At 52.1% G+C, this 12,679-nt stretch overlaps 2 protein-coding genes across 2 annotated transcripts in view; both read right to left on the reverse strand.

The window, feature by feature from the left end:
• Positions 1-12,679, reverse strand: part of LOC123748358 (uncharacterized) — a 140,374-nt gene that overhangs the window by 112,033 nt on the left and 15,662 nt on the right. The gene's annotated exons all lie outside the window — the stretch shown is intronic.
• Positions 3,515-4,342, reverse strand: LOC138372717 (protein SON-like). The gene has a single exon (XM_069338230.1). The coding sequence runs from the start codon at positions 4,340-4,342 to the stop codon at positions 3,515-3,517; it is 828 nt and encodes a 275-aa protein (XP_069194331.1).

Below are 12,679 nucleotides of genomic sequence, written 5' to 3' on the forward strand. Positions count from 1 at the left end.
GACCAACGGGACCTTGGACCAACGGGACCTTGGACCAACGGGACCTTGGACCAACGGGACCTTGGACCAACGGGACCTTGGACCAACGGGACCTTGGACCAACGGGACCTTGGACCAACGGGACCTTGGACCAACAGGCCCCGGATAATGCTCCGTAATGTCCTATTGTGACCAGTCTGGTAATGTATATTGCTACAAATTGCTCATTAGACCTTATCTTCACACTGAGAAAGGTACCAAAGGTGTTTTATCCGTGTAGGGAGACGCAGTCTACCCATCCGTCTATCAGAGAGAGACTGCGGGCTCACCATAGCCCGTGCTACTTGAAACTTTTTTGTTCCAGGTAGCGAATCTTAAACAAGAAGAACATTCGTCTATCGCCTTTCTGCAGTACATCTATCATGTCAGCTTGACGTGTGTGTGAGTGCGGGGCAGTGATGTGGACTCTCACTCTCGGTCACAGTGGGAATGCAACACTTATCTAACTCAGGTATCAATTTGGTTACGAATATTACGGTTGGGCATAAATCCATAATTATTTACGGTTGTGAAAACAGCACCAATTTTGATAGTGAAGTACATGAGTGGTAGCTAGGCCTATCATGCAACTAGTTGAACTGGTTTAACGTCAACTAGTAAAGTGAACTAGGGGGTGCTTACTCAACAGGGAAGAGAGCATGAATGGGGTCAAGTCAGAGTGGGGAACACATTCGAGCAACTATGGATTGTCCTAAAGACCTAAATTGCTGGCGACCTTTAATGTTCATAGACACATACTGGTTTATATACGACAGTGAACAGCAATACCACTGAACTGGACTATGACACTACAATGGGGATGGGGGTAATAATACATGCAGTTGAAGCAGTGGTGGACAAGGAAGCGCAAGTGTTGTGAATCTGGCCCCGGGTCCGTAAGTGCTTGGTGAATCTGGCCCCGGGTCCGTAAGTGCTTGCGTAACTGCTTGGTGAATCTGGCCCCTGGTCCGTAAGTGCTTGGCGTAACTGGTTGGTGAATCTGGGTCCCAGGAGAGCAGGGAAGAATGTGTATGAGGAGGAGGAAGTGAGGGACTTGAGTTGTGAGGAGTGTGAGAGTGAGGGGTTAAGAGGGCAAGTGGGAGACTTGAGACCATTGTCACGCTTCACACTTCAAGTGGCTGAAGTTGCTTGGTGGTTCACGGTGCTTAAGACAAAGATGCTGGTACAAACATTGACATTGTTGACAGTTATAGCGGGAGACTGGTGCTTCTAGTGTCGTGGTGGTGGTGGTGCTTGTAGTGTGGTGGTGGTGGTGGTGGTGGTGCTTGTAGTGTGGTGGTGGTGGTGGTGCTTGTAGTGTGGTGGTGGTGGTGGTGGTAGTCTCTATGGGCACCTCTGTCCTCGTAGACACGCCTGTCTCTCTCTCTGTCTCTCTGTGTCTCTCTGTGTGTCTCTCTGTGTGTCTCTCTCTCTCTCTCTCTCTCTCTCTCTCTCTCTCTCTCTCTCTCTCCGTTATAAACATAACTGTTTACCTACCCACAAACGCACCAACCCCATCAACCCACCTACCCCCTCGAGACCTCTCGTGTCTGCTAACAACACATATCCCCATACACCAATGCGTTCCAAATACGACGTAGTATTAACAAAAACAATCGAATATTGAAGTTTTCTATGCCTGGGCCTCGATAGGTTAGGTGGGTTGCTGGGGTTGGTTCGTGTGTGGGTAGGTAAAACATAATTATGTTTTTTACTTAGTGGGAAAACCAGGAAACTGGTTGACCTTTGACCTCCCCCCCCCCACCATGCCCCAGAATAGTGCCCCCCCCTACACCTGCCCCACACCCCCCCCCTCACCAGGGGGGAGCCGGTGGCTGAGCGGACAAAACACTGGACGCGTGATCCTGTGCTCCCGGGTTCGTTCCCGGGCGCCGGCGAGAAACAATGGGCAGAGTTTCTTTCACCCTATGCCCCTGTTACCTAGCAGTAGAATAGGTACCTGGGTGTTAGTCAGCTGTCACGGGCTGCTTCCTGGGGGTGGAGGCCTGGTCGAGGACCGGGCCGCGGGGACACTAAGCCCCGAAATCATCTCGGGAATCGAACCCCGGACCCCCGCCTATCAGTCGAGAAAAAAACTTATGTATACATATATGCATTTGTATAAGCGCATGTATTAATATTGGTATACATAGCTGAGAAATATGTATTGAAATATGTCTGGGACATGATTAGCAGACCTTTGAGAATTGTATGAATTTTTGTCCCCTACCACAGACGTGGCCGGGCATTTACGATGCTAACCAGCATATATTGTCACCTCTCCTCCATGGACAGTGCGAGAGATCTGTCAGACAATTGACAGTCTACTGGTACTGCTTACAAACACTGAAATTGACAGTACAGGATGAAAGTCTCTCCTGTGGCCAGCTATCAACAGAAATTACATTTTTTTACGGGCTCACCATAGCCTGTGCTACTTGGAACTTTTCCTTCTAAGTAGCGAATCTTAAACAACAACAACAACAATAAACAGAAATTACCGGAAGAATATTCTGGAAGGTTGGCGGCCTTGGTAATTTGTGAGGCGTGCCTGTAGCTGAGGTGGCTTCGTGCTCAGACTACACCACCACCTTGATGGCTTGGGTTATTGTGGTGGTTGGTAATGTTGCCTCAGCCGCCAGTGTGGCCCACACTGACGGTGGCCATCACAGTGTGGCCCACACTGACGGTGGCCATCACAGTGTGGCCCACACTGACGGTGGCCATCACAGTGTGGTCCACACTGACGGTGGCCATCACGGTGTGGCCCACACTGACGGTGGCCATCACGGTGTGCCCCCACACTGACGGTGGCCATCACGGTGTGGCCCACACTGATGGTGGCCATCAGGGTGTGGCCCACAAAGACGGCGGCCATCAGGGTGTGGCCCACAAAGACGGCGGCCATCAGGGTGTGGCCCACAAAGACGGCGGCCATCAGGGTGTGGCCCACACTGACGGCGGCCATCACGGTGTGGCCCACACTGACGGTGGCCATCAGGGTGTGGCCCACACTGACGGTGGCCATCAGGGTGTGGCCCCACACTGATGGTGGCCATCACGGTGTGGCCCCACACTGATGGTGGCCATCACGGTGTGGCCCCACACTGATGGTGGCCATCAGGGTGTGGCCCACAAAGACGGCGGCCATCAGGGTGTGGCCCACAAAGACGGCGGCCATCAGGGTGTGGCCCACACTGACGGTGGCCATCACGGTGTGGCCCCACACTGATGGTGGCCATCAGGGTGTGGCCCACAAAGACGGCGGCCATCAGGGTGTGGCCCACAAAGACGGCGGCCATCAGGGTGTGGCCCACACTGACGGTGGCCATCACGGTGTGGCCCCACACTGATGGTGGCCATCAGGGTGTGGCCCACAAAGACGGCGGCCATCAGGGTGTGGCCCACAAAGACGGCGGCCATCAGGGTGTGAGCCACACTGACGGCGGCCATCAGGGTGTGGCCCACACTGACGGCGGCCATCACGGTGTGGCCCTCACTGACGGTGGCCATCACGGTGTGGCCCCACACTGATGGTGGCCATCAGGGTGTGGCCCACAAAGACGGCGGCCATCAGGGTGTGGCCCACAAAGACGGCGGCCATCAGGGTGTGGCCCACACTGACGGTGGCCATCAGGGTGTGGCCCACACTGACGGTGGCCATCAGGGTGTGGCCCACACTGACGGTGGCCATCAGGGTGTGGCCCACACTGACGGTGGCCATCAGGGTGTGGCCCACACTGACGGTGGCCATCAGGGTGTGGCCCACACTGATGGTGGCCATCAGGGTGTGGCCCACAAAGACGGTGGCCATCAGGGTGTGGCCCACACTGACGGTGGCCATCAGGGTGTGGCCCACACTGATGGTGGCCATCACGGTGTGGCCCACACTGACGGTGGCCATCACGGTGTGGCCCGCACTGATGGTGGCCATCAGGGTGTGGCCCACACTGACGGTGGCCATCACGGTGTGGCCCACACTGATGGTGGCCATCAGGGTGTGGCCCACACTGACGGTGGCCATCACGGTGTGGCCCACACTGATGGTGGCCATCAGGGTGTGGCCCACACTGATGGTGGCCATCAGGGTGTGGCCCACACTGATGGTGGCCATCAGGGTGTGGCCCACACTGATGGTGGCCATCAGGGTGTGGCCCACACTGATGGTGGCCATCAGGGTGTGGCCCACACTGATGGTGGCCATCACGGTGTGGCCCACACTGACGGTGGCCATCACGGTGTGGCCCACACTGATGGTGGCCATCAGGGTGTGGCCCACACTGATGGTGGCCATCAGGGTGTGGCCCACACTGACGGCGGCCATCAGGGTGTGGCCCACACTGACGGCGGCCAGTGTTACAAAGCTTGCCCAATAACCTCTCCCCACCCACCACCGGACGTAACGCTACCCTATCATAATTAAATTATTATCCCTGCATTCCCTTAACCACTTGGACTGGTCGGTACAGCGACAGCCTCACTTGCTGCAGGTCTGCGTTCGATCCCCGACGGTCCAAGTGGTTGGGCACCTAACCTTCCCTCCGTCCTATCTCAGCTCCTTGTCCTCACATCACATCCAAGTGCTATATAGCCCAACTGGTTTAGAACTTCCTCCTTACCGTACCTTTAGGGCCGCGATGGGACCTGCCAGTCGACTGTTTGAAGACATTAGAATCTGCTAGAAAAATAGTAGGCTAGCGTAGGCCTAAGCTGTTAGGCTGTATCAACCAGTACAGTTGGCTCGCTTCTAGACTCACAATCGAGGATCCCAAGTTCAATTCCCGGGGCGGGAGAAAAATGGTTGGATGCGGACGTTAGGCAGAATAAGTATACATATACAGGCTTTCTGTCCCCTGACAAGGATAATTTCAAGGGATTAAACCATTTCTGCTTACTGCGATCCTTGCCACAGTGTAGTACTACGTTAGTGTCAACACCAGGTCATCACCAACACGAGGTCATCACCAACACCAGGTCATCACCAACACCAGGTCATCACCAACACCAGGTCATCACCAACACCAGGTCATCACCAACACCTGGTCATCACCAACACCTGGTCATCACCAACACCAGGTCATCACCAACACCAGGTCATCACCAACACCTGGTCATCACCAACACCAGGTCATCACCAACACCAGGTCATCACCAACACCAGGTCATCACCAACACCAGGTCATCACCAACACCAGGTCATCACCAACACCAGGTCATCACCAACACCTGGTCATCACCAACACCAGGTCATCACCAACACCTGGTCATCACCAACACCTGGTCATCACCAACACCTGGTCATCACCAACACCTGGTCATCACCAACACCAGGTCATCACCAACACCAGGTCATCACCAACACCAGGTCATCACCAACACCAGGTCATCACCAACACCAGGTCATCACCAACACCAGGTCATCACCAACTACCTGGTCGTCACCACCACCAGGTCATCACCAACCACCAGGTCATCACCACCTACCTGGTCATCACCAACACCAGGTCATCACCAACACCTGGTCATCACCAACACCTGATCATCACCAACACCAGGTCATCACCAACACCATGGTCATCACCAACACCAGGTCATCACCAACACCAGTCATCACCACCACCAGGTCATCACCAACACCTGGTCATCACCAACACCTGGTCATCACCAACACCAGGTCATCACCCACATCTGGTCATCACCAACCACCAAGTCATCACCAACACCTGGTCATCACCACCACCTGGTCATCACCCACCCACCTGGTCATCACCAACACCTGGTCATCACCAACCACCTGGTCATCACCAACCACCTAGGTCATCACCACCACCAGGTCATCACCACCACCTGGTCATCACCACCCACCACCCACCTGGTCATCACCACCTACCTGGTCATCACCACCACCTGGTCATCACCATCCACCTGGTCATCATCACCCACCTGGTCATCACCACCTACTTGGTCATCACCACACACCTGGTCATCACCACCCACCTAGTCATTACCACCCACCTGGTCATCACCACCTACCTGGTCATCACCACCCACCTGGTCATCACCACCACCTGGTCATCACCACCCACCTGGTCATCACCACACACCTGGTCATCACCACCCACCTGGTCATCACCACCACCTGGTCATCACCACCCACCTGGTCATCACCACCACCTGGTCATCACCACCACCTGGTCATCACCACCCACCTGGTCATCACCACCCACCTGGTCATCACCACCCACCTGGTCATCACCACCACCTGGTCATCACCACCCACCTGGTCATCACCACCCACCTGGTCATCACCACCACCTGGTCATCACCACCCACCTGGTCATCACCACCACCTGGTCATCACCACCCACCTGGTCATCACCACCCACCTGGTCATCACCACCACCTGGTCATCACCACCCACCTGGTCATCACCACCCACCTGGTCATCACCACCACCTGGTCATCACCACCCACCTGGTCATCACCACCACCTGGTCATCACCACCACCTGGTCATCACCACGCACCTGGTCATCACCACCCACCTGGTCATCACCACCACCTGGTCATCACCACCACCTGGTCATCACCACCCACCTGGTCATCACCACCCACCTGGTCATCACCACCCACCTGGTCATCACCACCCACCTGGTCATCACCACCCACCTGGTCATCACCACCACCTGGTCATCACCACCCACCTGGTCATCACCACCCACCTGGTCATCACCACCCACCTGGTCATCACCACCCACCTGGTCATCACCACCCACCTGGTCATCACCACCCACCTGGTCATCACCACCTACCTGGTCATCACCACCACCTGGTCATCACCACCCACCTGGTCATCACCAACACCAGGTCATCACCAACAACACCAGGTCATCACCAACAACACCTGGTCATCACCAACAACACCAGGTCATCACCAACAACACCTGGTCATCACCAACAACACCAGGTCATCACCAACAACACCAGGTCATCAACAACACCAGGTCATCACCAACACCAGGTCATCACCAACACCTGGTCATCACCAACACCTGGTCATCACCAACACCTGGTCATCACCAACACCTGGTCTTCACCAACACCTGGTCATCACCAACACCAGGTCATCACCAACACCTGGTCATCACCAACACCAGGTCATCACCAACACCTGGTCATCACCAACACCAGGTCATCACCAACACCAGGTCATCACCAACACCAGGTCATCACCAACACCAGGTCATCACCAACAACACCAGGTCACCACCAACAACACCAGGTCATCACCAACAACACCAGGTCATCACCAACAACACCAGGTCATCACCAACACCTGGTCATCACCAACACCTGGTCATCACCAACACCTGGTCATCACCAACACCAGGTCATCACCAACACCAGGTCATCACCAACACCAGGTCATCACCAACACCAGGTCATCACCAACACCAGGTCATCACCAACAACACCAGGTCACCACCAACAACACCAGGTCATCACCAACAACACCAGGTCATCACCAACACCTGGTCATCACCAACACCTGGTCATCACCAACACCTGGTCATCACCAACACCTGGTCATCACCAACACCTGGTCATCACCAACACCAGGTCATCACCAACACCAGGTCATCACCAACACCTGGTCATCACCAACACCTGGTCATCACCAACACCAGGTCATCACCAACACCTGGTCATCACCAACACCAGGTCATCACCAACACCAGGTCACCACCAACAGCAATAGGTCATCACCAACAACACCAGGTCACCACCAACAACACCAGGTCATCACCAACAACACCAGGTCACCACCAACAGCAATAGGTCATCACCAACACCACCAGGTCATCACCAACAACACCAGGTCATCACCAACAACACCAGGTCATCACCAACAACACCTGGTCATCACCAACAACACCAGGTCATCACCAACAACACCTGGTCATCACCAACAACACCAGGTCATCACCAACAACACCTGGTCATCACCAACAACACCAGGTCATCACCAACAACACCAGGTCATCACCAACACCAGGTCACCACCAACAACACCTGGTCATCACCAACACCTGGTCATCACCAACAACACCTGGTCATCACCAACACCAGGTCACCACCAACAACACCTGGTCATCACCAACACCTGGTCATCACCAACACCAGGTCATCACCAACACCTGGTCATCACCAACACCTGGTCATCACCAACACCAGGTCATCACCAACACCTGGTCATCACCAACACCTGGTCATCACCAACACCTGGTCATCACCAACACCAGGTCATCACCAACACCTGGTCATCACCAACACCTGGTCATCACCAACACCTGGTCATCACCAACACCAGGTCATCACCAACACCTGGTCATCACCAACACCTGGTCATCACCAACACCAGGTCATCACCAACACCTGGTCATCACCAACACCTGGTCATCACCAACACCAGGTCATCACCAACACCTGGTCATCACCAACACCTGGTCATCACCAACACCAGGTCACCACCAACACCAGGTCACCACCAACAACACCTGGTCATCACCAACAACACCAGGTCATCACCAACACCAGGTCATCACCAACACCAGGTCACCACCAACAACACCTGGTCATCACCAACACCAGGTCACCACCAACACCAGGTCACCACCAACAACACCTGGTCATCACCAACAACACCAGGTCATCACCAACAACACCTGGTCATCACCAACAACACCAGGTCATCACCAACAACACCAGGTCATCACCAACACCAGGTCACCACCAACAACACCTGGTCATCACCAACACCTGGTCATCACCAACACCAGGTCACCACCAACACCAGGTCACCACCAACAACACCTAGTCATCACCAACACCAGGTCACCAACAACACCAGGTTGTAACACTGTAAAAGTGTTTGGGTTAGTTTATTTAAAATATATATAGAGTACACGAGTCACAGACAAGGATCTGAGAGGCGCCAGTTGTCTGCCTGAGATCTCACACCTCAAAGCGTTAATGACCCCAAGTGACCTGAGGTCAGATCATGATAATTTCACCTTGCTTCCGCTAAGCGTATAATTGGAGCCGGGTAGCCTTCAAACAGGCCGACGTTTAAGGAGTGGCTTGGTAGTGCCGGAGGCTATCTATTTGTGGGCGGAGTTAGCTACTAGGTTCCCCAATAAATACTCGAAGAACTATCGAGCAGAGAGCATTAAGAGACAGAACAGCAGACGAGAGCAGAGACGACGTCCCTACCAGGGAGGCTGTCGGCCGGCAGGGGCGAGACAGTCTCTGTCAAGCTACAGACCCCCCCCCCCTCTCTATTCAACTTAGACTCAGTCCTCGGTGAGTGAACATTAAGGTGACTTGGTCGTGTTTACATATGTTGTGTGATGATCAGGGGCAGTCAAGTTGTAGGGTTCTCGAATTCTTGGATGATGACTCACTTTAAATATTAAACTGGAACATTTTAATTGAATTGCTAAATTATGATACTTCATGGGAAATATAATTATGAATTTATTATTTAAATTGTGTTTAACTTTGTTCCCTAGAGATTTTGAGTTGAGGTGAGAAAGCCTCTGTGGTTACTGGTTTCATGATAGTAACGAGTACATGTTTGGAGTTGATACATGGTACAGAGGGAACATACTAATAATGAACTCATGATAACATCTTTTGAGAATTTTGTGATACAGGCAAGTTCCATTCCTTGTCTTGTATGTAATGATCATGAATGGATGGTGGCAGCATTTCGTCTTCTACTATCTACTTTCTACTCCTACTATCTACTCTTCTACTTCTACCTATCTACACCTCTCCCTCCACCCCTCTCTCAACTCTCACTTTCAACTAATGACCATCCTCGCTCCTCCCACCCCTCTGCCTCTCACCCCAAACCCTCACTAATTACTTCACTATTCATTTCTTTCCTTTCGTTTTCTCTTATACGTTTGTGGCAGTGAATATGTATTCTAGAGTTCTCTCTAGAGTTTCGGGTAACTGATCCAGTTACGGCGCCTTGTAGTCTTAGCACCTAGGTAGTCGAATACCTAGGTTACAAGGTGTTGAACGAGAGAGGTTGCCTTAGGAACTCTGGAGGTGCTCTAGAATAGTTAGCTAACTGGGGACGGGATAACGGACTAGAGAGAGCTGTTTCCCCCGGCCTCGTTAGTTAACTGGGGGGTGGAATAATGGACAAGATAGAGTTATTTCCCCCACCCCCCGTTACAATGTTGGCAGCGGTGTTGAACAATGTTGTAGGTAGTTGGTGTTCTTTTAACATTGTTCAGTCCCACGTGTCTTTTTGCCGCTCAGGCGCTATCAGGGAGATCTTGACAGGTGTTTTACTTTCGCGATTTTGCGAGTTTTCAGGTTAGGAGATAGTGATTCTCTAGTGTTGTGGTTTAGTGATTGTGAGTTTTGTGGTGTTCAGGGAATGTTCACCAGAACTTGTGTGTGTAGTGATTTATGTTAGTAATAAGATTTGGCGATTTTGGAACTTAGCGGTTGGTGGGTAGTGGAGCTCACCTGAGTGTGACAGGTGACCTCGCATGTCCCACGGGGACACCCAGCCACCGCTGGTCTCCAGGTCAGTGGGGAGTGGCAGGTGTAGTTTTTAAATAGTTTAAGTGTGGTTCTGCTCAGATTATTGCGATCGACTGTTTTACTCCATTTGAACGCAATAACCCGAGGTGTACTGGTATTGTACAGCATGCTAGGGGGAGGCTTAGTATGTCAGTAGACTTCACGTTGGGGACGCTCGACGTTAGATAGTCTGGTCACAGGGGTGGCAACAGTTTGGAGTTGTTGACCGGCGGAGAAGCTAGGGAAACACTCTGGGTCACGTAGGTGGCTGTAGGTTAAGGGTGGGAGTAATGGTTAATTATGTACTTAAGATTAGGAACGGTACAGTTAAGTTTAGGCTAGTGTTTTGTCTATTAGTGTTGATTTTTTTTTGTGTGACAAGTTAAAAGTAGTGATGACCTTATTCTCTCTTCTCTAACTTTACTCTGTTACTGTTTTATGTTCCACCAAGTCAATATCATTCAGAGTTAATTGGATTATTAAAATTTAAGTGTAGTTGTTGCCAGGAGGAGAGCTTATAATTGGACTGTGTGAACCCTATACAAACTACAGGGTCACACAACAAGATGGAACACGGGTATTGTTGCCTTTCTGTTCACCCACAGGTGGGAGCCAGAAGAGAGGAGAGACGCACATACAAAAGAGGGAGACGGCTGCTGTGTACCATACTCACGGGCGTTTATCACCACCACCACGACCAGCCCACTACCTGGAGGTCATGGCTCCACCACCACCACCACCCCAGGGGACCCCAAGATGCAGCCCTCTCGGTCGGTCAACATTGGTCTACCCTGTGGACCCCAGGACGGACGGACCCCAGTGGACCCCAGGTCGTTCTGCAGACGAACCCAGACGACCCAGTAAAGATGGAAGAGGAACAACGACTCCAGTCTGTCCCACCAACATCGGTCTACCCAGGACGGACCCCAATGGACCCCAGGTCGCTTGTCAAAGACCCATGGGAGGAGGAAGAGAGAAGAAAGAAGAGAGAAGAAAGAAGAGAGAAGAAAGAAGAGAGAAGAAGGAAGAGAGAAGAAAGAAGAAAGAAGAAGATAAGACAAGCTGAGTGAGACACGATGCCTCGTGTCCCTTGCTGGTATCAGCATCATTGCATGGAGCGTAATTGCAAGACAGGATCGTTTGCCTTAACTGGCCGCCCCTCCTGCAAGCAGGTAGCTCTGTTGAGTGATTCATCCTGTGTCGTGCGGACTTGATGTGGCTGTCAGAAGTAGCTCTCTGAAGGAGGCGTGCTGGAGCAACAGGGAGGAAGAAGAGTAGGATGGGATTTCTACTGTTGGCAACTATATGAAGGTCTCGAAACTTGTAGTCCCTATAGCTGTGAAGAACCCCAATATACGTCTCTCATGGTGACTGACGTAGGGCCAATTATAGATCAGCTGGGACAACCGAATTCCACGGTCCTGTGCGCAGTTCAAGTAGTAACGGCTTTCGGGTTGACCAAGGGTTGTTGTGCGTTAACGACGGAGAAGCGACGGAGGCAGTTGTGTTGAAGAAAGGTGGTACAGGATTATCTACAAGACCAAGCAGTGACGTCGCCCAGCCAGAGACAATGGACGTCTGTCTACATATTTCATTTTTTAGAGTAGGATGATGTATATTTGTTTAGCTAGGATGTATTCTTTTCGTTAATAAAGTTGTCGCACACAGCTAGCTTGCTTTAGCAGTGTTGCAAAAACTTTATTTTCGGGGAGAAGGGGAGATGTAACACTGTAAAAGTGTTTGGGTTAGTTTATTTAAAATATATATAGAGTACACGAGTCACAGACAAGGATCTGAGAGGCGCCAGTTGTCTGCCTGAGATCTCACACCTCAAAGCGTTAATGACCCCAAGTGACCTGAGGTCAGATCATGATAATTTCACCTTGCTTCCGCTAAGCGTATAATTGGAGCCGGGTAGCCTTCAAACAGGCCGACGTTTAAGGAGTGGCTTGGTAGTGCCGGAGGCTATCTATTTGTGGGCGGAGTTAGCTACTAGGTTCCCCAATAAATACTCGAAGAACTATCGAGCAGAGAGCATTAAGAGACAGAACAGCAGA

The sequence above is a fragment of the Procambarus clarkii genome, chromosome 39 (genome assembly GCF_040958095.1).
Source record: "Procambarus clarkii isolate CNS0578487 chromosome 39, FALCON_Pclarkii_2.0, whole genome shotgun sequence".
Taxonomy (NCBI): Eukaryota; Metazoa; Arthropoda; class Malacostraca; order Decapoda; family Cambaridae; genus Procambarus; species Procambarus clarkii.

Bases quoted from the DNA above. Each gene is read 5' to 3' on its own strand.
- LOC138372717 (XM_069338230.1), bottom strand. From the start codon at position 4,342: ATGGCCGCCGTCAGTGTGGGCCACACCCTGATGGCCACCATCAGTGTG.